The sequence below is a fragment of the Hyperolius riggenbachi genome, chromosome 5, assembly GCF_040937935.1.
Source record: "Hyperolius riggenbachi isolate aHypRig1 chromosome 5, aHypRig1.pri, whole genome shotgun sequence".
NCBI lineage: Eukaryota > Metazoa > Chordata > Amphibia > Anura > Hyperoliidae > Hyperolius > Hyperolius riggenbachi.
Window position 1 is genome coordinate 333,766,828 of NC_090650.1, and position 26,991 is coordinate 333,793,818.

At 42.9% G+C, this 26,991-nt stretch overlaps 1 protein-coding gene across 3 annotated transcripts in view; it reads left to right on the forward strand.

Moving 5' to 3' along the window:
- MAPRE2 (microtubule associated protein RP/EB family member 2) overlaps positions 1–26,991 on the forward strand; it is a 241,828-nt gene that overhangs the window by 72,241 nt on the left and 142,596 nt on the right. Inside the window, exon 1 of one of the 3 annotated variants that reach the window (XM_068237351.1) lies at positions 19,081–19,430. The exons of the other annotated variants lie outside the window; for them this stretch is intronic. Coding sequence (XP_068093452.1) covers positions 19,312–19,430 — 119 coding nt within the window. The 5' untranslated portion in view covers positions 19,081–19,311. Of the gene's footprint in view, positions 1–19,080; positions 19,431–26,991 lie in introns of those variants that run through there. 3 annotated transcript variants of the gene reach the window in all.

A 26,991-nucleotide genomic window follows, 5' to 3' on the forward strand; every position in this document is an offset into this window, starting at 1 on the left:
AAGATATATTGCAGTTTTAGAGCAGGTGCAGAGACGAGCAACAAAATTGATACGTGGGATGGAAGGTCTCACTTACCAAGAAAGGTTAGATAAAGTGGGTTTATTTATTCAAGAGAAAAGACACCGTAGAGTGAATCTAATTAACCTGTATAAATACGAGGGCAATATAAAAGCTTGGCGGATGAGCTCTCTGTCCCTAGGCCTTCTCAAAGGACTAGAGGACCTGATCTGCGCATGGAGGAAAAAAAATGTTTTGGCCATTTATTTAGGAAAGGGTTCTTTACCCTTTAAAAGTGATTAAGCTGTGGAATGCATTGCCACAGGAAGTAGTTATGGCAAATTCTATACCTGTATTTAAAGGGGGCTTAGATGCGTACCTTGCATTGAAAGACATCCATGGCTATAATTACTAGGTAATGCCCAGTGGTGTTGATTCAGGGATTTTATCTGATTGCCATCTGGAGTCGGGAAGGCATTTTTTTTCCCTTTTTGGGGCTAAATAGACCATGCCTTGTAAGGGTTTTTCGCCTTCCTCTGGATCAACAGGGATATGGGAGGGAGCAGGCTGGTGTTGTACGTTGTTCCCTGGTTGAACTCAATGGACGTATGTCTTTTTTTTAACCCAAATAACTATGTAACTTCAGATTCCCTTTAAAATCACTGCAGGTTCATAATGCTTGTATTGCATGAAACAGTCAACCCATGTTGGTGTGGCAAAATTTGCCCTGGCAATCGAAACATTTAAATTATGTTCCTAGTACAAAGCATGGTGAGAGTACATTACTTGGAAATCCTTACCCCGAAATAGAAGGGGCTGTTAACTATAGTAAATTTTATTTTTAATGTATTTCTATTTTAATTTTTACTCTTTGGCCACAAGATGACCCTACACACTATACTGGGTTACCAGGAAGTGTTCGATTATTTAATGATCACTTTTACTGTCATTTTTATGAATGATCATGGCTCCTGATTGGAGTCATGTTCATTTATATACAGGCAATTTGGCTGAGAGGTACGCATGTTGCCAGTCACCATTTACCCTCATATAAATCCCACCGTGAACGAGTGGTAGGAGCGCATGCATGTGCACCTGCTGCTGATTGACTGGACATGCCTATATATACCAGTACAAGGATATGTATATGAAAAATATTGAAGAAACTTGAATAATTTATATGCAAAAATACAAAAAGACTTTATTGAAGACAACACTTGTGCAAAAATGTTCATAAAAGGTATGCTTCAGGAAACCTTTTCCATAGCAAACAATGGCGAACATATAGCAGTGATTAACATCAAGATTAGTGCCATTCTCCTCCAGCTCCTGCCATGTACGGTTTCTGTGTTTGAAAATTGGATGAGTGATTATACGTTCTAGGTGGTTATAATATGGCTTCATTTTGTCCGTCCAGATGTCTAAGAACATGTGTTAACTATACAAATTTGTCTTTATATGTGGAGGCCTGATGAAGGGTCTATCCCGAAACAAGTCGACGTTGTCGCCTCAATATTTACAACTGCACTAATCTTGATGTTAATCACTGCTATATGTTCGCCATTCTTTGCTATGGAAAAGGTTTCCTGAAGGATACCTTTTATGAACATTTTTGCACAAGTGTTGTCTTCAATAAAGACTTTTTTTGTATTTTTTTTGCATATAAATTATTTAAGTTTCTTCAATATTTTTGATATACATATCCTTGTACTGGTATAAAGTCTCTGTGGGTGTTGTGGCACACCTCAGAGGATATTCTTCTTCTCGTTTCCCTTTATATGGAAAATGGACATGCCCATATATCCTGATCGATTTAGCGAGGCTCAAACTGGGTGCATATAAACCTCCAGTTTGAGACCACAGGTTACAATGCACAAATGCTAAATTGAAAAGGGCCAAAAAGGCTTGCTTTTAGATAAACATGGGACGATATTATATAGTTTTTCACTATGACACAGACCACATTAAAGTCTGACCTCTTACAGGTAACCTTTTACCTCTAATAGGGAACTCTTTCTCATGCCCTGGTTACTTTTAACCCCACAGGGAGTGAGGGGAAATGTATCCACTAGGGACATGGCAGTAAAATATGATGGGTTCTAACTGTTGGATGTAAACAATGCATCTTTCGCCTCAATGTCCTCTGTGTTTAACTGCTTGCTGACCCCATAACGCAGATGGGTGTGGCAGCCCCAGGACCGCCTAACGCCGATCAGCGTAAAGTCATGGGGCAGCAGTTTGCAAGAGATCACGCGCAGGCTGCGCGCATCTCCTGCTTGGGGGGCGGAGCTCCGCCCCACCTTCAGTCTCCAAGCGGCGATCGCCCCTTCGGGAGACTTAGATGGTGAAACCACCGTCTTTACTGTTAGTACAGCGCTGCGATCAGCAGCAGCGCTGTACTGTTGACAGCCGTGTGACAGAAGCCTATGACAGCCGATCACCATGATTGGCCGGCTGGGGGAGGGAGGGATTGTTAAAGGAATACTATCGATACCCAAGTGTTCTAAAATGACAATGTACAAATAATGTCTAAGTAGCTGTGTAAACATTTTCCTACTTTTCATGTTAAATATCAGAGGCAAAAGCTGTAATTTATTGAGGGTAGGATTTAGCTATATTGGGACAAATCAATTGCAGAAGGGGTGTCTGCTTCAATGCACAGCCAAAGTTGCATATCAGACTACAGAAAGCAAATATCAAACATCTCAAACTCTGAAAGCAAAAACCGTATGAAAAAGCTGTGACAATTAGTTACATTTCCTTTGCTCTCTTCAGATAGGTCAATTAGAAACACAGGACACAGAAGCTGCAGCTGTTGGGAGCTCTCTTCTCTGTCACACACAGAGCTACACATAGAGTTAACTGATCCAAGTGTGAGGGGAATTTCCCCTCTCCTCATGGCTCAGTCAGCTGTCAGTTTTGGCGTCAGTAAAGTTGAAATGTATTTTGATAACGGTAAACAAAGAAGTTGCTACTAAAATGTATACATCAGTACTTAGCAGCACTTCCCAAACAATTCATGTGTCAATTGAAAAAATATGTGAATCTATAGTATTCCTTTAAAAAAAATAAAAATAAATACAATGGATAATAAAAAACACAAGTATTTATAAAAAAAAATAAATAAGCACTGGGGGGATCAGACCCCAACAACAAACAGTTTGTGTTTTTTTTTTTTAATAGAATCTAATATAAAAAAAGAGTACCCTTGTTGATTGTTCAATTGTTTTATCAATCGAACACTGACCAGGGAAGGCTTGTATGTGGGAGATCAGACGGCCGGAGCACAGGGGGCCTCAGGCAGTAGCACAGCTCTATAGATGTGTACCTCCACTAAGCCATAGCAAACTTGTGACTATGGCATGGAGAGGGTTATGAGATCCAAATTATTGCAAAGTCTGGCAATTCGGCATGTTATTAGATGGGCAGTGAGATGCAAAATAGTTGAGGCCGAATGTTCCTAAACAGACTTAGTTCATATTTTTTTTTTTTTACCTGAAGTTAGCCTTTAGTGAAGAAGTTGAAAACAGGATTTTGGGTGCCAATCCGTTTTCTCCAAATTCAGTGAGTGAGGAGACTTCTTCATGCCGTCTGGTGGCCAGTGTTCATGTTAGTGTTACACGCGTGAGCGATGTGTCTTCGTCTGATCCCAGCACCAGTCTGCAGCTAATGTCAGGCTTTCTACTGACCTGTAACAAGTAGCAGAGCCAAATGAAAGCAGTTTGTAAGGAATGGTTTAGATCCAGCGCTGACACTATGAGGCAGTCATTGACTCTGCACAAATTTAAGAAGACTGCGGTGAAACTGATTTACACAAGCTAGCAATCCTTATCTTCACAAACAGTGAATGACAGACATGTGGTAAACTATAATTTCCCTGTGCTGCTTTTAGTAAACACAGTAAAGTCATAAACTTTTATATTGAATTCATGTTTCAATATTCAAAAGCCAGAACATTCCTGTGAGTGGTCAGTGAGTTGCATACTGTTGTAGAAAGATGCTAAAAAATGTGTTGACTATACAAGACAAATGCTACAAAAATGAGAATTGTCGTGAGTTGTCTGTTGTGGGAGGTCAAATGCTAGATTTTATGCATAATATTAAATCGGTTTAGCTGTAGAGGGAGCCTAAAATGAGAGGACTATAGAGTTGTGCCATGCGCACGACATCACGCATGCTCCTGTCTGCAGGCGTGCGATCAAGGATGCACGGGCACTGGGAAAGCGTCTGCGCAGTAATGCGTAATATGATGAATGTGGAAATGACCCCAAGGTCATTCCCCATGGCCCGTTCGCTGTGAACAGTTTGGGCCATCTCTAAGCTACAGCCACTAGGGGCATGCTCAGTAAGCCTCTCTGAAGTGTTAGGGAGTCTTGCCCTAGAACTTTGCACTGAATGTAGTGTGCACACTGCTGACAGAATGCAAAGGTTTAAAAAAAAAAAAAAACTGTCAGAGTCCTTGTATCTCATTAGGAGAGAAAAATCCATAATCATTTAGGCCTCATTCATACTATACGCGTTGCTGTATGCATTTTGGCAATGCATATGGTGTGCTGACATGCAGTAACATCAAATCAAATCAGAGGTGTATAGACTGCACTGTATGATCACACTTTATGCACTGCGCAGCAGTTTGATGCGCTATCGCACTGCTGCACCTATTTCATGAATGGGATCAGCAGCGCAACGCATGGCAGCACAGATGGCATGCGATTGCACGGCCATCTGTATTTCACATTGTGAACAAGGGCCTGTTTCCACTACACACTGATTGGATGCAGAAAAACTGACTCCAATGAATGCCTATGGGAAAATCTGCATCAGAAAAATTGCGTTTAGTGGAAGCAGGCCCATAGGCATTCATTGGAGTCAGTTTTTCCTGCATCCAATCTGCGTGTAGGGGAAACAGGCCCTTATACTTTATTGATTAACCCTCTTGGCGTTATGGTTCTTTAAGTATTTTAGGGTCCAAAAGCGGTGCCTTTTTTTTTTTTTTTTTTTCCCCCATGCTTTTAGATCCTAGAACCTGGGAAAATCATGCTGCTAGGGAGTTCTGCAGCAGCCCAGTACTCACTCTCCTCCCTGGCATCCAGCGCTGCAGTTCTCCCTCCATTCCTCCAGTGGGGCTGTAGTGACATCATGATGACAGAATGCGATCTCACCAGGGGAAAGCAGAGCCTCGGAGAAGAAGAGGAAGAATGGCGGCCGATGTTGGGATCCCCCGGGAGGCAAGTTAAAATGCCCGCTGCGCGCATTGCTCTGCATAGACCTCCTGCAGCTACCACGAGTTCAGCTGGGGGATACCACTCCTTGCATGTCTTTTCCACCCCAAGCTGAACTCGTGATTACCTCTAAGGAGGTTAAATAACAATTTCGAGTTAATTGTATGTGTGTAAGTGCACTTTCATTAGTCAGTACAGTCCCTTTATTACAAACTGATGATTTAGGGGCTAGCTTATGTACTGTTGTAATACACCTCCTACCAAGATCAGCAAATAAATTATATCATCTCTCTGGAGTCAGAGCTGGAGCAACTTTGGGTACCTGGAGTCTGAGTCGGTGGTTTCAATAAACTGAGGAGTCAGATGATTTTTGAACCATAGCAATAGTCTTTGTAAAAATTAGACTAAGGAGTTGGAGCAATTTTGAGTACCTGGAGTCGAAGTCTGTGGTTTTATAAACTGAGGAGTTTGAGTCAGAGGATTTTTGTACAAACTCCACAGCCCTGCTATCTCCAGTTTCCTAATTCATCTAGTTCTCTATCAGTCCTGGCAAAGTCCCAGCAGTGACAAAACTATCAAACCAAGAAAATCATGCAGTCACGTTAACTTGAAAGTTGAACCCTCATGATGTAACCTTTCTTCAAGGCATCTGCTCCTCCGGAGAAGCACATTTTCCTGGATTGCAATACGATAATCTATTTTTGCTACCACAATAAATTATGCATAAATATAAGTCCTTTTGTGCAATAAATTCATTTGAAAAACACTTAGATATTTTTGAACATCATCCAAGCAAGTATTGATTTTTTTTATTGTTCTAACAGTGGACTTGCAACAACATTTTTTTTTTTTTCTTTTGCAGTAGTACAAAAGACCTTATGAAAAATTAGCTTCACCTTGGTATACAGTCTTTATATTTTAACACTCTATTACCGTGCTCATAAGTTGTTATATTACGGAACTCCTCTTGCAGCACTAGCATAACTCTTGCAAGCTACACTATTTTCAGTGGTGGTTTTGTAGTCAGTACCGCTACACCTCTCCATTCCCCCCCCCCCCCCCCCCCCTCACAATGTAGACCCTGCACGGTTTGCTGGCATTTTCAGGACATAGGATGTTGTCTGCTCATGTGGCAGAATGAGAGTGTTTCAAATGTGGCCTGTTGGATGCTCTTTGTCTTCTTCACACGTTGCCTACCCACCCTAAAGTCCAGCCTCTCTGCTTATTCACCAGTGACACAATGGTCATGTGACTTTGTCAAATGATACGTGAGCACCGAACGGTGGGGTTTAACAAATGTGCAATAGGCCACATTTGAAGAATAAAAAATACAAGGCACTAATATGGTGACAGTATAATGAGGAGCACGGTAATGGTATTACATGATTGCCTTATAAAGGAGGAATGTTGCATTGGGGCTAAATAATATAACTTTTTTTTATATACAGAGCTCCCTGAGCTCAAACATGGTTAAGGGCTCTGCCTCTGATGCAAGCGACATGGGTTTGACATCTTGGCTCTTCCTGCTCAGTAAGGCAGCACTTATTCAGTAAGGAGTCCTTGGGCAAAACTCCCTAACACTGTTACTGCCTATCCTATTGAGTGCATTCTAGTGGTTGCAGCTCAAACGCTTTGTCTGCCAGGAGAAAAGCGCAATGTGAATGTAAATTGTCTTGTCTGAATGTCTTTCTCCCGATAGGTCAGTGGAAATTTACGTTAGAACGTTTTGTTTATCACCAGACAGGCATACAGTAATTACACATATATCTATCTATCTATCTATCTATATATGTACTCATTGGACTTTGGGCCCCTTAGCTCAGGTAGGCTGCAAAAAAGTGCCACACGTGTAGTACTGCCGTGCTGAGAAGAAGTAGTATAATGTGTTTTGCGGTGTATTTTTACATATACCCATCCTGGGTGGGAGAAATATCACTAAATGGACAATTGTGTGTGTAAAAAAAAATTAAAAAAAAATAATAAATAAATAAAAATTGTCATTTACAAAGATATTTCTCCCACCCAGCATGGGTATGTGTAAAAATACACCCCAAAACACATTATACTACTTCTCCTGAGTACGGCAATACCACGTGTGGCACTTTTTTTCAGCCTAACTGCGCTAAGGGGCCCAAAGTCCAATGAGCACCTAAAGGCTTTACAGGGGTGCTTACAATTTAGCACCCCCCAAAATGCCAGGACAGTAAACACACCCCACAAATGACCCCATTTTGGAAAGTAGACACTTCAAGGTATTCAGAGAGGAGCATAGTGAGTCCGTGGCAGATTTCATTTTTTTTGGGGTCACTTGTGGAGTTCCTATACTGCCCTGGCATTTAACGGGCCCAAAACCGTGAGTAGTCTGGAAACCAAATGTCTCAATGACTGTTCAGGGGTCTAAGCATCTGCAAATTTTGATGACAGGTGGTCTATGAGGGGGCAAATTTTGTGGAACCGGTCATAAGCAGGGTGGCCTCTTACATGACAGGTTGTATTGGGCCTGATCTGATGGATAGGAGTGCTAGGGGGGTGACAGGAGGAGATTGATGGGTGTCTCAGGGGGTGGTTAGAGGGGAAAATAGATGCAATCAATGCACTGGGGAGGTGATCGGAAGGGGATCTGAGGGTTTGGCCGAGTGATCAGGAGCCCACACGGGCCAAATTAGGGCCTGATCTGATGGGTAGGTGTGCTAGGGGGTGACAGGAGGTGATTGATGGGTGTCTCAAGGTGTGATTAGTGGGGGGGGGAGTAGATGCAAGCAATGCACTGGCAAGGTGATCAGGGCTGGGGTCTGAGGGCGTTCTGAGGGTGTGGGCGGGTGATTGGGTGCCCTAGGGGCAGATAGGGGTCTAATCTGATGGGTAGCAGTGACAGGTGGTGACAGAGGGTGATTGATGGGTAATTAGTGGGTGTTTAGAGGAGAGAACAGATGTAAACCATGCACTTGGGAGGTGATCTGACGGCGGGTCTGCAGGTGATCTGATGGTGTGGGTGGGTGATCAGATTGCCCACAAGGGGCAGGTTAGGGGCTGATTGATGGGTGGCAGTGACAGGGGGTGATTGATGGGTGGTTGACAGGTGATTGACAGGTGATCAGGGGGCCTAGATGCATACAGTACACAGGGGGGGGGGGGTCTGGGGAGAATCTGAGGGGTGGGGGATGATCAGGAGTCCCTAGGGGGCAGTTTAGGGACTAAAAAAAAATAGCGTTGACAGATAGTGACAGGGAGTGATTGATGGGTGATTAGGGGGGTGATTGGGTGCAAACAGTGGTCTGGGGAGGTGGGCAGGGGGGGTCTGAGGGGTGCTGTGGACGATCAGGGGACAGGGGGGGGAGATCAGTGTGTTTGGGTGCAGACTAGGGTGGCTGCAGCCTACCCTGGTGGTCCCTCGGACACTGGGACCACCAGGGCAGGAGGCAGCCTGTATAATACACTTTGTATACATTACAAAGTGTATTATACACTTTGTATGCGGTGATCATGGGGTTAACAACCCGCCGGCGCTTCCGAACGGCTGGCGGGTTGTCGTTGCGGGTGGGCGGAGCCTATTGCCGGCGGATGCGCGCTCATTGCAGCGCGCGATCCCCGGCAACACAGTGTCCCAGGACCCGACGCCAATCTGCGTTATGTGGTCCTGGGGCTGCCACTATGCCGCCGCCAATGTGCAGTGGGCGGTCGGCAAGTGGTTAAATGTAATATTAATGTATTTATCAAAAAAATATATGTGGGTGTAGTTTACTATTTGGCCGATTTCGGGGGGCGGCGCTAACGGCGATCGCGCGCACCGCACACTGGAAGGTGCACAGCCTATCTGGACGAACATATTCGTCCAGATAGGCTTAAGTGGATTTTTTTTTTTATCCCAAGTGGAGTTATTACTATTCTTAATTACATGCAATCATAATGTTGCAACTAAAGTGTATGTAAATTATAATTATCTGTGTGTGTGTGTGTGTGTGTGTGTGTGTGTGTGTGTGTATATATACCCATTTATTGTCTTATTCATTTTGTATTGACCTGAGGAAGCGGGCCATGACCCATGAAACGCGTTGTCAGATTTTTTTTTTTTGGATAAAAACATTTTTCTAGTTGAACTGGTGTCTATATCTTCTGGAGAGGTAAGCAATTGCCTCTCCTTTTATTATATAATTTTTTTATTTGTATTTTGAAATACTAAAATAGAACACACATTCATTGGACGCCTCCATCTTACCCATTAAAGGGACTCTGAGCTAAATAATAATAATAGATTTATACATACCTGGGGCTTCCTCCAGCCTCATCCGCACGGATCACTCCCACGCCGTTGTCCTCAGCCTTCTCCTCCTTCTCCACCGGGTGCCATTACTTCCGCCAGACACGGCCTTATGCAAGCGCCTGCGCAGTACAGAGGGAGTACACTGCGCTTGCGTCGACTGGCTCTGACTGGCTAAAGTGATAGAACCTGGTACCGGCAATAGGGACGGCTGAGGACGGTGGCATGGGAGTGATCCGTGCAGATGGGGCTGGAGGAAGCCCCAGGTATGTATAAATGTATTATTGTATTTGTCTCTGAGTCTCTTTAAAAGTGTTTAGCAGTTGTGCTTAATAGATTTGCAAAGCACAAGATTTTAATGCGTTTCTGTGTTACACTCCATTCATGCCTTGTTATGGTCATTGCTGTTCCAAGATCTTTATCTCATAGTCTGGAACTGATAATATTTAGTAAACATTACAGAATTTGTTTCCAATGCAAACTGTCTTTGCCTCATTCAAATAACAAGTATATTTAGGTATCCACTGAAAACTCCAGTGGGGAGGCTTTCCAGAAGTGTAATGTGTTTAAGCCCACAATATCAGTTGGTTTTAATAGGATAACTGTTAGATTCCATAAACAAGCCTCAAATCTAAAGAAACTTTATGAAAACCAGGGCACATCTGATTGACATAACCTTCCATTGATCAACGAAAGCCATTCTTTTTTCAGATTGACAAACGGTAGTTGGATGCAGGGGGAGCAGGCAGACATGGCATTAAGGCAACATTTCCTATAGCTTTGTACTGTACTTGCTGTCTCACTGGGAATATTGACATTCCACCAGATCTCTACAGACATCTGACAGAAGCAACAGTGATGCATGCTAGTACCTAGGTAAATTAGTGATATCGGTCAGATATTTATCATTTGCCTGATCTAAAACCCACCTGACAAGCCTTGTACACACATATGAGCATTATTGCATGGAACGGATTGGGGCCTAATCTCTTGGGCAACAGTTAAGTGTCAAGTCTGTGCAGATGGGTTGCTAGACTACAGGCTAGTGACACATTCTGTTGCTCTGGAGGGGAGAAGGGGGGCCAGTGGCACAGTGCACCATGGAGTGGGTGGCATGAGTAGGGGACCAATGACTGCTTTTTTGAGGCAAGTGGCCAAGGCACTGAGAGAGATTTGGAGCCACTGTACACACTAAATTCCCAGCAGAGGCAGCTCCCCTTGGCTGAGAACCATCTAGCATGAATACAAGGCTATGACGTATGATGGACTTGTCCAGTGTAGGTGTGTTTCCCCCCCCCCCCCCCCCCTAAATCATAATGTCTAAAAAAAACTATTAATCGCTGTGTAGTAGCTATGGCAGTGGGAGCAGAACTGTAACGTTTAGTGAGATCTCCTGCTGGTGTAGTCCTCCCTGGCCTTTCATGGCTTGTACCCCTCAATTTCAGAAAAAGAAACCTCTGACCAATGCGTTGCTGTTTTGTTTTTGTTTTTTAGGAGTCATGCCAGGCATTTCTTGTTCCTCATAATTAACACTAAACAAGTGCACTCTGTTGAAATTAATATAGCTGCATCCCTGGCACTAAGTGCTGCTATAACATCCCCTAACTTCTGCCACACCTGGGCTGTCTGTATATCTGTTCAGCAAGGCCTATGAATATGAAGACCTAGCAAAGCAGCAGAGCTGATAACTCAGCAGATCCACAAAGCCTCATGTTGTCTGGCATGTAGCCTGAGTCATAGTTGAGAGCTCTTTGATTGGTTTAGTTTTTTTAGTTTAGTTTAGTATGTGTTAAGCACTGAATGACCACAACTGGAAGTGCCTGTTGCAACATTGTCAGCAGTTTGGGAGGAATTGGAGATGACCACACTAACACATGGTCCTCTTCAAATTATAACCAGTTTCTTATTGGACTTTAAAAAGGTGAAATATTTTCTGCCATCAGTTAATATCGTACGTGAACTTGTGCATGATTTTTTTTTTTTTTTTTCATGGTCACACATGGCTGCCCACAACAGGAGACTGAACTAATGGGTAAATGCACTGTCTCAGCACATTGACATCCTTAATATAGTCAAGCAAATCTTGTCACCTGCAAATACAATTTTTTTTCTGTGTACTTTCTTTACCAGTCATTTCTCAATGAAGGTTTTGGTTGTTTATATTTTTATGTTTTCTCTGAGTCCAGAGGTACAATAAACTTACAGTTTTCTTCATGTTTGTGTGGGTTACCAAAAGGTGCTCTAGCTCCAAAACATACTATAGTAGTACAGTGTTCTCCCCAGAATTTGTTTTCCAGCTGGGTGGCATGAAAAAGTAGCCAGGTGGTGCAAGATGAGGGAATGCAGGGCTGGCGCTTCTATGCTTAAAGCATAGGAGGAGGTGAGCTGATAACAGCCGGGTGCTCACCAAAACTAGCCGGGTGGAGCACCCGGCTAAAAGAGCCTGTGGAGGACACGGTAGTAGGCTGATGAGACCAATGGACTGGTCTACTTCGGGATGTCACACTTTGGCAATCCCTAAAACTGTGGAAGTTTGGATCACACCATCTCGCACTGCAGGAAACCTGTATTTAAGTGTGCACTCTATGCTCCTTATGATTTCCCAGGGGGTGGTAAAGACAAGCATGCACATAACCATGATTTCTATGGCTTCGGTGGTTCATTTTAGACCGCAGTCATCTGACCACTAGGGCTTTTTCTTTTATGTCTAGGCCACACCCCCCTTCCCATATGTTTTTGTGGGGCATGTCAGTAAGTATGGAGGCAACATACAAGGTTTATTGACAGAAAGGGAGGTGGCCTAATAATGTGACTATTCATTAAATCCTAGTAAGCAATTATGTAGCAGTGTACCATTTAGCATTCAAAGCAGGGCATTTTTTATTCAGCTGCTCTTCATGGCATCATTTTTTTTCCCCTCCAAATACTGCTCATTATTGCTCACTGAGCTAATAGCAGCAAGTCACTCATCTTGTATTGCTGTAAGATGTATTGATGCTATTCAAGTACCTTTATTATATTAAAACCAAGGACTATTCCGATATGCCTCTTGGCTGTAGCACAATCTGCTGGAGCTATAGTTACACCCTTGTTATTGCTGTACATACAATACATGTCTAGGTGGCTATACACCATTAGAACAGGTAAACAATTGATATCTAGGTAATATCCATTACATGTGCCTGCCTACCACCTTGCACCACTAAACAATTCATTAGATTGTAACAGACATTTGCTCTAAAATTAATCACTCCACTGCTATCTTTGTACTGCTCAATGTAGTATTGCTCCTGCTTGCAAGATCAGATACAGGCCCTTGGTTTTTCATAGATTTTCATTAAAGAGACACTGAAGCGAAAAATATATATATGATATAATGAATTGGTTGTGTGCTATGAATAATTACTAGAAGATTAGCAGCAAAGAAAATATTCTCATTTTAATTTTCTGGTATATATAGTGTTTTCTTACATTGCATCATTCTCTAATATGTGCAGATTACACAACACTCTGCATTCAAAATGATTCTTTCAGAGCAGTCTGTGAACTAATGACCTCTCCTCTGGCAGATACAAAGAAAACTGTTTACTTACAGTTGAGATAATAAAAGTCAGAAGACAGCCCTCTCCACGACTTTGAAAGTCGTAGAGCTTAATGGCATTTTTGCATAGAGATAACTGGAGTTTCTTAATTCTTCCTGTACTGGAAACCATTATACTGATGTATCTGATCTTAATATTTTATTTCTTAGCTGTGCTACACATACAAATCATAATATCATAATTTTTTTTCCGCTTCAGTGTCTCTTTAAGTTTAATGTTATTGAATCAAACATTTTATTTATTTAAAAATGTGGTACAATGTATGGGTCACTAACTAATATCCTGCTGCCCTCTGACACTGCCTCTGCAACAGTATTTTGTATTGGGTGAATTTAGCCAGTTGCTATTCAATGTGAAATCTGCCCAAAGGCTCTCACACGTACCAACAACCTGTCCAACTATCTTCTAAACTTGCCTGTTGTGGAAGATAGTTGGTCATCTGGTTGTTTACCAGCAGTATACACGCCCAACTTAATAACAGGCTGTTTGCAAGATCTAACTAGTGGATCAACCTGCCCAACTATAAGGCAGATTAGCCAAAAGTGTACAAGTCTTTTTGAACGACTTTGTAGTTTTTGAATGCGGACGTGTTGTGCAGTGTGTCATTTAGCTTGCACACATAGTATTTAAAGGATACCAGAGCCCAAACACACATGAGACACAGGGGAAGCAGGCATGTATGGTGAGCTGTCCTGATGCTCACCGCTCAAACCCCCCCCCCCCCCGCCCCCACGTTCTCCTTTCTGCCAGCTTGTTTACCTGCAATGGCCCGGTGGTCCCGTCTTCTGGAGGGCCGGGAGCATTGTGGCTTTCTGGCTGGGCTGCACGCGTGCTATAGCTTGCAACCTCTGCCGGCACGTGTGCATCAGTACAAAACCCCCAGCCGGGAGCGCTCTGCACATGCATGTAACGTCACATGCAAGCACAGAGTGCTCCCAGCTTGGGGGTTCCCTGTCTGATGCATGCGTGCTGGCAGAGGTTGTGTGCTATAGCACACGTGCAGCCCAGCCAGAAAGCCACAATGCTCCAGACCCAGCTCTCCAGAAGATGGGACCACGGGGCCATTGCAGGTAAATGAGCTGGCAGAAAGGAGAACGGGGGGAGCAGTGAGCATCAGGACAGCTCACCATACATGCCTGCTCCCCCGTTACTCATGTGTTTTTGGGCTCTGGTATCCTTTAAGTGAGCTGGTTGTTTAGTTGGTTGGCCTGTGTGTACGTACTTATCAGGTAAACGACTTGGGTGGTTGGTTGTGCATTAAGTTGGATGTGTGTATGAGCCTTAACCACTTGCCGACCGCGCACTCCTAAAGCGCGTTGGCAAAGTGGCAGCTTCAGGACCAGCAACGCAGGTCTGCGTCGCCGGCTGCAGGCTAATTAATCAGGAGACGTTTCCTGTCATTTCACGGCGGGGGGCTCCGTGAATAGCCTGCGGGCCGCCGATCGCGGCTCGCAGGCTAAATGTAAACACCAGCGGAAATAATCCGCTTTGTTTACATTTTTACAACGCTGCTACAGTAGCAGCGTTGTAGTAGATCAGCGATCCCCGGCCAATCAGCGGCCGGGGATCGCTGTCACATGACAGCGGGGAGCCTGTTAGAGGCTGCACAGGACAGATCCGTTCCTGTGCAGCCTCCGATCTCTCGGGCAGGGAGGGAGGAGAGGGAGTGGGGGAATCTTGCGGTGGAGGGGGCTTTGATGTGCCCCCCCCCCCCCTGCCACCCACAGCATGCAGGAGCGATCAGACCCCCCCAGCACATCATCCCCCTAGTGGGGAAAAAAGGGGGGCAATCTGGTCGCTCTGCCTGTCACTTGATCTGTGCTGGGGGCTGTAGAGCCCACCCAGCACAGATCTGAAAAAAACAGTGCTGGTCCTTAACCACTTTACCCCCGCGCGTACGTATTTCTCCGCCCCTTTTTCCATCCTTTAAAAACCAGGGACGGAAAAACACGTACTTTCCGCGTTCCCGACGCTGCCCGCGCTCCCGCTCGTAAACACGCCGCCCGCCGCTAGTAAAACCGCCGCCGCCCGCTCGCCCAGAGATCAATGAACGGGAAAATCCATTCCCGTTCGTTGATCTAAGCCCCGCAATGATCAGCTGCTCTCCTATGGGCAGCGCGATCATTGTGAGAAAAAACTCACGTGTCCATGCTCATTATACTTCCTCCAAGCTTCCGGAAGGAAGCTTGGAGGTCGCATTAAAACAAAAAGTTACTGTGGCCATCTTGTGGCCAAATAGTAAACTACACCCTACACATTTTTCACATACAAATAAATGACTTTTACACATAAAATTAACTCATTACCTCCCACACTCCCCATTTTTTTTTTTTTGTAATTAAAAAAAAAATAAAAAATTTACAATTAAAAAAAATACATAAATAGTTACCTTAGGGACTGAACTTTTTAAATATTTATGTCAAGAGGGTATAACACTGTTACTTTATAAACTATGGGCTTGTAATTAGGGATGGACGCAAAACTGAAAAAAATGCACCTTTATTTCATTGTGATAGGGACATAATTTAAATGGTTTTATAACCGGGACAAAAGGGCAAATACGTTTCATGGGTTTTAATTACAGTAGCATGCATTATTTAAAAACTATAATGGCCGAAAACTGAAAAATAATTATTTTTTTCCCCACATTTTTCCTATTTTCCCATTAAAACACATTTAGAAAAAAATAATTCTTGGCATAATGTCCCACCTAAAGAAAGCCTAATTGGTGGCGAAAAAAACAAGATATAGTTCATTTCATTGCGATAAGTAATAATAAAGTTATAGACGAATGAATGGAAGGAGCGCTGAAAGGTGAAAATTGCTCTGGTGCTCAGGGGGTAAAACCCCTCAGTAGTGAAGTGGTTAAAGTGAACCTAAAGGCAAAAAAAAAAAAATATGAGATGAACTCACCTGGGGCTTCCCTCAGCCCCCTGCAGCCGATTGCTGCCCTCGCAGCTCCGCTCCGATGCCTCTGGACCCGCCGGCGACTACTTCCGGTTTCGCCGTCACCGGCCGACAGGCATGGGAACGCGAGTGATTGTTCGCGTTCCCAGCCTGTATATCGCCCCCTATGCTGCTATTGCGACCTCCTGGTTTGTTGTACAATTTACAATTTGTAGCCTTATTGTAGACAGGACATTGCATTAAAAAAAACTCACAGAAAACACCTGTTAGCATAGACTACCCAAAATATGATTTGCAGTGGGGTTGTTAGTGTTATTATAAGAAGGTATAATGTGTGTGAATGTATATAAATGTATAATATGCGTGTGAACTGCAATGGGCATTGCACATGTTACAACACAAACGTCCATTCAAAGCCTGCATGGAGCGAGTTAGAATAACGCGATCATTTGAGTTGCAGAGGTGTGAACAGACCCATAGACTTGTGAAGGCAGTGAGTTCACGTTCAAATTTTTTCTGCAGTGCAGCTGAAATGGTATGAATGTATGTTTGTACGCACTTTAGATTAGGCCATGTTTCCACAAGGTTGCTGCGTCCATTTTTAAAAACCCGTGCAGATGCGAATCCGCATCCAAATCCCCCTGGAGTGCTAATGCATGGCAATAGGGATTCTGATGTGATGAAAAAAATGGATCAGGTTGGTCCCTGCATATGAATCAGAAGCAGCCTGTTGATTTCAACAAGCTGCAGTTATGCTTCTGAAATCGTGTGCTGGGAATTTGAGGTAATCACGGTCTGTGGAAAAAGGCCATTTAAGGGAACCTGAGTTGAGAGGGATATGGAGGCTGCCATATTTTTTTCTTTTTAAACCAGATGTCTGGCAGTCGTCCTGATCCTGTGTCTCTAATACTTATTGTCATAGACCCTGAACAAGCATGCAGCAGATCAGTTACTCTGACTCCGGTGACTCAGGTTTACTGGATTGGCCATATGCTTGTACCAGGGTTTTGACTCACACTGCTTATATGAAGATCAAAAGGGTTGCCAGGCAGCTGGCATGGTTTACAAGGAAATATGGCAGCCTCCATATTACTCACCTTGGGTTCCCTTTAGGCCCTGTTCACATTACAAAAGCGGACGGCCGTGCATTCGGAATGCAACGCATATGAACGCATGCCATCCGCGTTTGTATGCATTGCGTGGCTGATCCCATTCACTGTAGTAATTGGGTCAGCCATGCGGTTCTGTAAAAAATCTGTGCAGCATGCGTTCCTGGACCGCACTGGTCCAGAACGCATGCAGTGTGAACATCAGACTGTCTGATGTCGTGCGTGTCGGCCTCCTGCACTTGTTCCCAAAACGCGTCTGGAAACGCGTGCAGTGTGAACGGGGCCTTGAGGTTTGCACACATTTTAAACTCTGCCAAGGCATCTGCTAAAGACTACCTCAAGAAAAAAAATCTAGTGTGTATATGACGGCTCAGGTACATCTGCGAGAGATCTGGCATGGCAGATCTCACCCAAACGCAGCCTGGTGCTACTGTTTTCGCCCTTGCTCTGCACCCATGTCGTGCGCCTCTTCACTGCCTTCCAAAGTGCAAGAACACATTGCTAGCCTGCAAAGTATAAGGCACTACCTAGAATATCTCTTCAAGGTTGTACTACATATATGATCATGCACTCAAGATTGTATAGGTTATCGGTACCTTTTTAAATGTGATCAGATTGAAAAATTAAGACTGTATGGTGTATGATTAGGAAGAAGTAAGATTCCCTGCCCCTCTCCTAGATTTGCTCAACATTCGACTTAAGCTCAACACACACCATACAATCTTGGTTGTACAGATTTACCAAATCTATGTAGTATAAGGGCCAATAGATTGAAAATGCCTTGTATGATTGATTGGATAAGCTCTTATACTACATGAAAGTGGTAAGATTGAACAACCAAGATTGTATGGTGTGTGTTGAGCCCAAGGCAGCGTGAAACTCAACCTAACTACATACCAGATTGGATGTAATCTGTACAGCTGGTTGTACGTCTTGTAGGTCTGACAGATCAGATCTTTAGGTTTTTGAATGACTTGCTTAAAGTTTTCATTTGTTACATTACATCGGTTGTTGCCTTATGGAGCTTTCTAGTGAAACTATTAATCATTGTAGCCAAATACTCTGCCTGCCAGCGACAGTAGCTCCTCCGCCTTATCTCCTGTTCCGCCTGCTTTTATTTACATATCTGACATTTTGAAATCGTATCTGACTGTCTGTTTATTCAGTAGTGTAAGTAAAAGCCACAGGACACTGGCCTTTGTGTACTGTGCTTTCTACAATGAAAGCTTTGTTTATGCTGAACTTTGTTGTGAGCTGCTGGTCACTTGCATCTTCCTCTAATTCCGGACTTACATGCATGTCCAATGCTGGAGATGTACAACATCGCCAGAGGAAGGGGATTTAAGCTCCACAGAAAGCATGCTTCTTTAAATGTATGTTCAGGTCAATAAAAGATTGCATGCTACTACTATATCTTTTTCAGATTAAATTGGGTTATTGTCTGTTAATTTACTACTATGTATCTTTTAGATGAATGTGCTCTAGGTATCTGTGCACTAATTTGCTCTAGGTAACAGAGGAAGCACTCGTGTGTAGGATGCTTTTTTACCTCCTTTTATTTTTTTCCATAGCATGTAAACCAGTCCCAGGCCAGCTTGCAGTATGCTTCTCCAGCACTGCCTTCTACTGAATAGATCTTTGTGTGCACAGCTGCATATCAAAGAGCTGAAAGGAAATGGACAGAGGAAAAGCTGTTCAGTAGGCTAGGCTGAGTGCTGCAGCAGAGAGGGAGGAGGAGGAGGAAGAGCTGGAGGGGTGTGTAAAAAGATGGGAGGAAAGGAGGAGGAGGGGGAGTCTGGTTATCAGTAGCTTGGTGCTGCTTTGCATGCCACATACAGTAGTTTCCTCTTCTATTCTACTCATCTGCCTTGCATGTGTATTGCAGTTATTAATAATTTTTGATACATTTGTGTAGTAACTGAGCAAGTGTGGATTCTCTGTGCAAATTGAAGGGATCTGATGAGTTAGCTGGTTGCCATGGCGAGGGACCCAGTCATGTGATCAGGATGCTGCTCCAGGCTGTTTTGACGTCAAGCTGTAGACAGAGCTAGAGAGGGAGGAAGAGCAATCCGTGGCACAGCAGCAGCAGCAGCCTGCTTGTCGCTCACTGGCTTGTATCAGAAGCTGAAAAATCTCTACAAGCTCCTTCAAGACTGCATTTTATTTCCTTCTTGATTCATAGCATCATTATTCCCCCTTTACTGGGACAGCATCAATGCCGGGTCCGACCCAAACGCTGTCCCCAAATGGAGAAAACAACAACGACATCATCCATGATAACGGGAGCATCATCCCGTTTAGGAAGCACACAGTGCGAGGGGAGCGCTCCTACAGGTAATAATGGGGGCTGGTGTACATTGTATGAGCAAGGGAGGAAGGGCTGGGAGGGATTGTTATTGCTGGACAACAGCACTTTTTTTTTTTTTCCTCTGAATTTTACACCCTTGTGTCATGCATTCTCTTTATACAATTTGTGTGATCTGTGCCAAAGAGCGAGTGTGCTTGCAGCGACAGCAGAATAAGCCTTTCCACGCCACGCAATGTGTAGGTGTTTGTGTCTGCTGAGCGGGGGCTTAAATACCCTCATCAGGCGTGTGCTAGATTTGGCTGCCTTGGTGTAACTGGAAGGTTATGTAATTGGAAAGCATGAGATGCCTGGGTAACTGTAACCAGAAAGGTGTTTGCATCCAGCAGAGCAGCCTTTACAAACAGACAGCTGTGATTTGCACCTTGCAATGCTCATGTGCTCTGGCAATTATATAACATTGCAGAGAAGCCATTTTTGAGGTCAGTGTGTTGCCTTGAATCACCAATTCACAAGCATGTCTATCAAGTGGGCAAAATATGACTGGAGATTTATACACGTTAGTGTGTATAAATAAACATTGCTTTTATTCCCACTGATGATGATGATTATACATAAACATCACTTGTGAATCTGTTGATGGTGAGGATAATCACAATGTCAGGATTACTGCTGTTGATTTAATAATCCTTCTGACGTCTGGATTTTTATGTGATAAAGGGAAGGGTCTGCCATCTGAAGGCTGTGTTCGCTGGCAGTGTGGAGCCATGTTTTTTTTTTTTTTTTTTTTCTCGCTCTTCTGCTTGATCTAGCTGTTGTCTGAACGGAAGGAAATGAGAGCATCTGAGGCAGAGATGGCTTGTGCCTGCCCTGATGTTCATAAAAAACACAAGAATCTGGGCTAAGCTGCAGTCATCGTAGAGCTGCAGATTGATAGAGCTTTGTAAAGGTCCAGCTTTCTGATTGGTGGAAGCTCATGTTGTAGAGGTCAGAGGGTCATGGATTTACTTAACCCCTTCTTGTAACAGTATTGATATTTATTGCTGCACAGGATCATTTCTTTTTAAGCATTGGTTAATTATCTGAGTGTGTTGTTTTGTGGCTGGCTTTGCATTCCTGTTGTAGAAGAATGAATTGCATCAGTGGCTCTGTGAAGGGAGCTGGCCCTCTAGGCAGCCTTATTTTACTACATATTGTTTGGCTGGTGGTGTGATTGTCACAGCAAGGTGAGCCTGTCAGTGTGGTATGGAATCTCGGAGGGGTTACAGGAGGCAGCTTCCTTTGCGCTGCTGCTGCAGGCCATGTTTTGATGAAATTTGCATTAGCCTCTTTGATGACATGGATATACAGTAGCAATTAGCTCATTCACATTATCCGTCATTGGATGCCGTATGTACAAATTAATACCTCTCCTGTAATTGGATTAATTTGTACGCAATGTACAATACAGAAACATGGGCAGGGCTTTCTAACATGACATGTGTTTAAGTGGTGGTTAATGTATTTTTCACATCCATTTCCATTTCTGTACAGTAGTCTGTCCCGCCAGCTTCAAATACTTAGCAGAAAAGCATGATGGAGACTCTGGTCACTTCAGGGCTGAGAGAAATAAGGATGATTATAGCAACTCATCAGTTCAGCTGTCATTTTCTTGTGCAGGTTAAAAATTGAAAATGGCATACGGTTGCTAGGGGCCATCCCAAAACATCGTTTAATCTCCTCCGTGTCTTATAAATTAGCTCTGTGCTAGTTTTTGCACCTTAGAAAGAGCTTGAGTTGAGAAGGTTCATTTTAACTGGGTCATTTATCAATCCTTTCCATGATGCACATTAATACATGTGCTATTTGAGGGGCATTGTGATAGGAATTTGTTATGAGCAGGTCTGGTCATAGTGAAAGTATGACAATGATACGGGGCCCAGAATTATTCTGGCTACACGTAGCGCTTCCTGTTAACGTCATATTGAGAATTTCCCCTTTTCTCAGGTGTACACATTGCTGGGTTCAGCATAAACTGAAGTGGGGCTTTTTACTGTAACATGTTGCACAGAGAAGCTTGCTGGAAATAGTTTAGCTGAAAAGAACTAATGGTATTATAAATCTGCTTCCCTGTGTTCAGCGTGTTACCACAACATTGGTATGTAACCACAGGACAGTAGTCTTCTCAATGGTATGTTAAGCATAATTGTGAAAGATCGAAACATCGAGGAGAAGCAGTTAGAGAAAAGACTCCACTCCACTTAATAGTAAAAACATACACATACAAGCAGAACTGGGGTTTTAAGGATTCTTCTCTATTCTGAAGTGTAAAACGTGTTTTAACACCATGTTTATAAATAGTCATTGAAAGGGCAGTTTTCCACTCCAGAAAACCAATGAGGCCTTAAAACCCAACTTATGGTTCTGTACATATGCAGAGTTTTATAATTGTAAAATGATCTAGATATATCTCTGCCAGCCAATTAGCTAGGTTTTAATGATATTACAACCACAATTATGTTAGAAAGGATGGCTGTTGTCCGCTAAGTATGCTATTGGCCAGTTTAATTTTTCTAAAACCTAATTTTTTAACATTGTGTACTGATAAGGTGTCCTGTCTGAAGTCTGACAGTAGCTTTGTGCATATCTGATATTTTGCCCAAAGTCTGACACTGGCTGCATGCAGATCTGGTGTCCTGACTGTCTGGCAGTTGCTGAGGCAGACTGGAAGTCCTGATTGACACTGGCTGCATGCAGATCTGGTGTACTGACTGTCTGGCAGTTGCTGTATGCAGACTGGAATCCTGATTGACACTAGCTGCATGCAGATCTGGTGTCCTGACTGTCTGGCAGTTGCTGTATGCAGATCTGGTGTCCTGACTGAAATATGGATACTGTCTGTATGCAGATGTGCTGTCCTGACTGTAGTTTGATGCTAGCTGTATGCAGATCAGATGTTTTAACTGAACTTTCACACTGACCATGCATGCAAGCCAAAAAATCAGCAGGACAGCTAAGCTGTTTGCATATTTTTACATGGAATAGAGGTCAGAGTCGCTATATTCCACTCAATATTTCTCTGAAGCAGACATTATTCAGCTTTTTTTCATAGGTCAATTGAGGTTACTTTTTCAGTAAATGATGATCACTAATATAATATTTAGAATATGGATTGACATTGATTTAGTATTGCTGATTGTCCTACTTATTCGTTTGAGCCATGCATTTGACATGTCAAGCAACATTTTACACTTGTTTGAAAGAACAGGCTACTAATATACCTCAGCTCCAGCATTTTGGGGCCATATGAAGTGGTTTGGTCCTTCTTAGAAAAGAATTTCATCTAAATCAGTTACTTCCCATAAACCTGTTCCAGATTGCCCGTGCATCTCAAATCTCAGTATACTCTTGTAATGGAGTATTTGGGAGATATAGATGATATACTATATATAATAAACAGGGAACTGTAAACTGTAGTCTTCATAGAAGTAGTGATGACAAAAAAGAATTTTCACCTGTATGCAAATTAACCTCTTCCATTGGGTAGAAGGCATTACCTAACAGATCATCTTCTGCCTTTTGACAGGAGTTTATTGGCATACAAGTCAAATATATGGATCATTAGGACCAAGTTGCAACTCGTTTGTAAACAAGACTATTTTATCTGTCTGGTGCATTGTAAAATTTCTCTTCTTAATGAATGACCTTTAAAGCTTTGTCACATTATTACCACTAAAGGGCTTTTTATCTGTGTTGGTGTTGGGCCACAAGGAGTATTAAAACCATTGTAGAGATGCCCTAGAAAAACAAACATTCAGCCTTTTATATACTTCTTATTGCTCAGCTAAGGGCCTTCCTCAGAGATAGTCAGGCTATAGAATGGGCCTTTAGAATGAAACCGGTCATTTCAGCACCGGGAGGCCACGAAGTGCCAGACCTGTGTGCCGCTATTGCTATGTTATAGCTTCCTGGCTGTGTATGTCTTGTAACTGTAATTGTGGTGCCGGCAATAGCTGGACCCCACATTATGACATTAGAGGTCAGGCTAGGCAATGAGTAGGGTAATAGATTTGTTGTATTCATCTACATTGCCGCATGCAGGGAGAGCTGTCTCTCAGCTTCTCCCCACCCCCAGTTGACTGACGCCAGAACAAAACGTACGCCTTCACAATGCCTGTAGCAGTATTTTTGGCAAAGCCAGACATTCAGGAGCCCTTTTAGAGACTAGAATTATGGCACGAATTCTAACTTTTTGAAAACCATTCTTATGTTTGACACATGAGCTGGCAGGCTTTTTATTTTCATGTCTGCAAAGTCACACAGTGATTGCCTCTTGTGTGAACTAGTCTCCTTAAGAAAATAGCTCACCACAAAATACTTGTGATCGCATGTTATGGGAACAAGATCGTCAACAAGATCAGGCCCTCCAGGTTCCCCCACGTATTGTGTGCCCATGTCTTGACCATATATTTGAACATCAATCAAAATGATGATTGGGTGGCCATGTTGCGGCATCAATCTTTGCCAAATTCCTCAAATCAAGTGATGTATGGGCACATTTGTGACACAATGGAAATAGTATGCAAATTAGGGAGTCTGAACGAAGGATGGTCAATGAGATGCAAATTGTTCCAAGTTGATACAGGATTATGCAAATTCTGTCTGCAAATCTATGCAGCTTCAAAATGGACCAATTTATTCCTGCCATGGTGAATTAGATTGGTCAATTTTTGTATAGAGAATTTACATAAGTCTGTATGAATTTAGAATGCTTTGCATCTTATTGACAATCCCTAATCCGAATACCTGAATTATATTGTTCTGGATCAGTGGTTGGCAACATTTATTAAAGCCTTTGACACCGCACCAATTATCCATGTAAAGGTTAGTGCTGACTAGTTAAGTGACACCTTGCAATGTTCTTTGTCCCTTGCCACCTTTCAGGCATTGCAGTGGGGTGTTTAGCCTCCTTCTCTTCTTGGCCACCTGCCAATATTGAGAGTTGTAACAGCATTTCTTTTCATAGTTGCAGAGGTTCTAGCTTCCATAATGTGACACTTGGCAAACAACTTTCCTCCCTTCGTCCTCCAGGACGGCCCCTCCTGAGATTGTGTAAGTCCCCCCTCCCAAATCGGAAACACCTTAAGAGAATTAAAATAATTAATTGATGCAGTATAAATCCCACCTCCTCACAATCTCCCACAGTTTTTTGTTTGTTTCCCAGACCTCACCACGGAAGCACCAGGGAAGGTTGTTCCTTTCAGTAGGGGAGCCTGTTGGCACCTGCTGCACCATTTTTATTGTTTTTTTCTTTGTTTTTTTATTTTTTTTGTAAAGTATAATTTAGGCTTGTTACTGGTGTGCAGCCTAGAATAGGAAGCTAAGCAGGTGGTTACCTGTTTTTTCCTATTTTGAATGAAGGGGACTGGAGAGGTTCCCTCTCTTCATTATACTTTCTGCGGGCATGGCGGCGGTAAGCAGAGATGCCGGATTTTCCGCATGCCCGAATATGACGTAAGTTTGCATGATAGGTCGCATGTATGCATCATTGGATACGCGTGGTGCGTACTGCGTCATGCATAAAACGTCATGCGTACTGATCGTGTTAGACGGCTGAAAGTGCGAGTTTTGTAAACCGCCATGGCCACGCTATACACGCAGACGCTACAGCTCTGAGGGGGTCATGGTGCAGTCAAGTGGGCCCACCACAGAAGCTCAGGAGAGTGCTGCAACTGGTGAAACTGAGCAGTCAGGTCACATCCACCGGTAAGCAAACACATTGCAGTGTTTATTGCAGACTCCTGTCATATTGTTAATGGGTACATGTTAGTAAGACTCTTGGTGTTTGAGTACTACAGAAACTCAAAAGCACTTCGAAGTCTAGCTGATGTACTAAATGTGGTTGCAAGTTGCCTGAAGGAACCTCTAAGACTTTGTTTGGTCAGTTATATCAAGTCTAAGTCTTATGCTCCTAGACCTGAAAGTACCACAGTAGCTTTATTTGACCTGATGAAACCCATGAAGCAGGAAATGGCTACAACTTTCTCAGCTTTCAGGGCAGCTTTACCCTCTTGCCCTATGCAGGCTACACCTTTTTGTTCTGGCAATTCCCTCAAATTCAAGCGTTCATACCACAGGGGAGCAGCCATATACCTAATCAATTGCTTGATTGTTGGAATCATTTAAATCTGGGTCTCAAAGTAGATTTTTCCACAATCAGGGATTGAGTATTTTGATTGAAGCATGGCTGATTACAATGAATGGTGTGGTGCGGATTATGCAAATACATGCATACATATTTTGGTTGGCCATAATATTCTGAAAGCAGTTATACTTTCATGTAATGAATTGTGCACAAATGTTATAACAAGTTTGGGTTTTCTGTTAATGATTTGTGTGCATACATTTTCAGACAATTATATGCATGCTTAGTTTATCTGCCAGCAGGTGTGCTTTACAGATCCTGAATGCAATGCTACTTATCAGATAATTATGTGCAGGACTTAGCACATGGATATTCTGAATGCAATGGTGTATTTCAGATATTATATTCAGGGATTGGCACATAGTCTGAATGCAGGGTTCTGAATGCAATGCAGAATTACATGCAACAAATATGCACAGAAACCTTTAGTTTGCAAAGCTAATTTTCAGATAACAATGGTGTGTAATAATTATACACAGACATTCTGTTTGCAATAGCAAGTGCTCTTTTCAGATAATGATGCTGGTAGCAGGTGTGCTTTCAGAAGATCATTTTGTGCAGGGAATATGCACAGGAGTCAAGCTATTAGCAGATGTGTTTTTACTTAATTATGTGCAGGGATTCTGCACATAGACATTTCAATTGCAACACTTTTTTGCATATAAATAGATGCAAGGTTGATGCATAAGTTATTCTGATGGCAAGTTTGTTTAAAAAAAAAAAAAAAAAAAAATGTTTAAAGTGACAGTGGCTAGTGTGGTGGTTAAGGGCTCTACCTCTGACACTGGGGACTGGGATTAGTACCTTAGCTCTCCCTGTTCAGAAAGCCTACACCTGTTTGGTAAGGAGTCCTTGGGCGAGGCTCTTTGGAACTGCTACTGCCTACTGAGCGTACCTTAATGGCTGCAGCTCAGACGCCTTCCGTCCGTCGGGTCAGAAGCGCAACATAAATGCTGAGGCAGCAATTCAGGATTCAATCACAAGTCTTTTTCATTTGCAGTCCTGAGTACTTCATTGATGGGTTACAAGTGTTCCCAGGATCTTTATGAAAGAATGATTTTAATAGCAGCAATCTGAGTATACAGAAGATATTTTCTAGCTTTACCTAGCTGTGAAAATAAAGGAAGACCTAAGATAATATGCAGGTTGTTTTACAACTGTAGAGTATTTAGGATGAATCTGCAGAAAGGATTGGATCAAAAACACTCTGATAGTTTTTCAGAGCAAAGGTGGTCACAGACAAGCTATGTCTTTCATTTTGCCTGTATTCCAGCTGTTGCTTATGCACAAGCTGTCTACAAAATATTTCAAACAGCAATTCTATGTCAGTGGTTGGATAGAGAAATCGATCTGGATGTCAGATCCAGTGACACTCTCCCTAAAAATGGATTTCTCAACCAAATCTG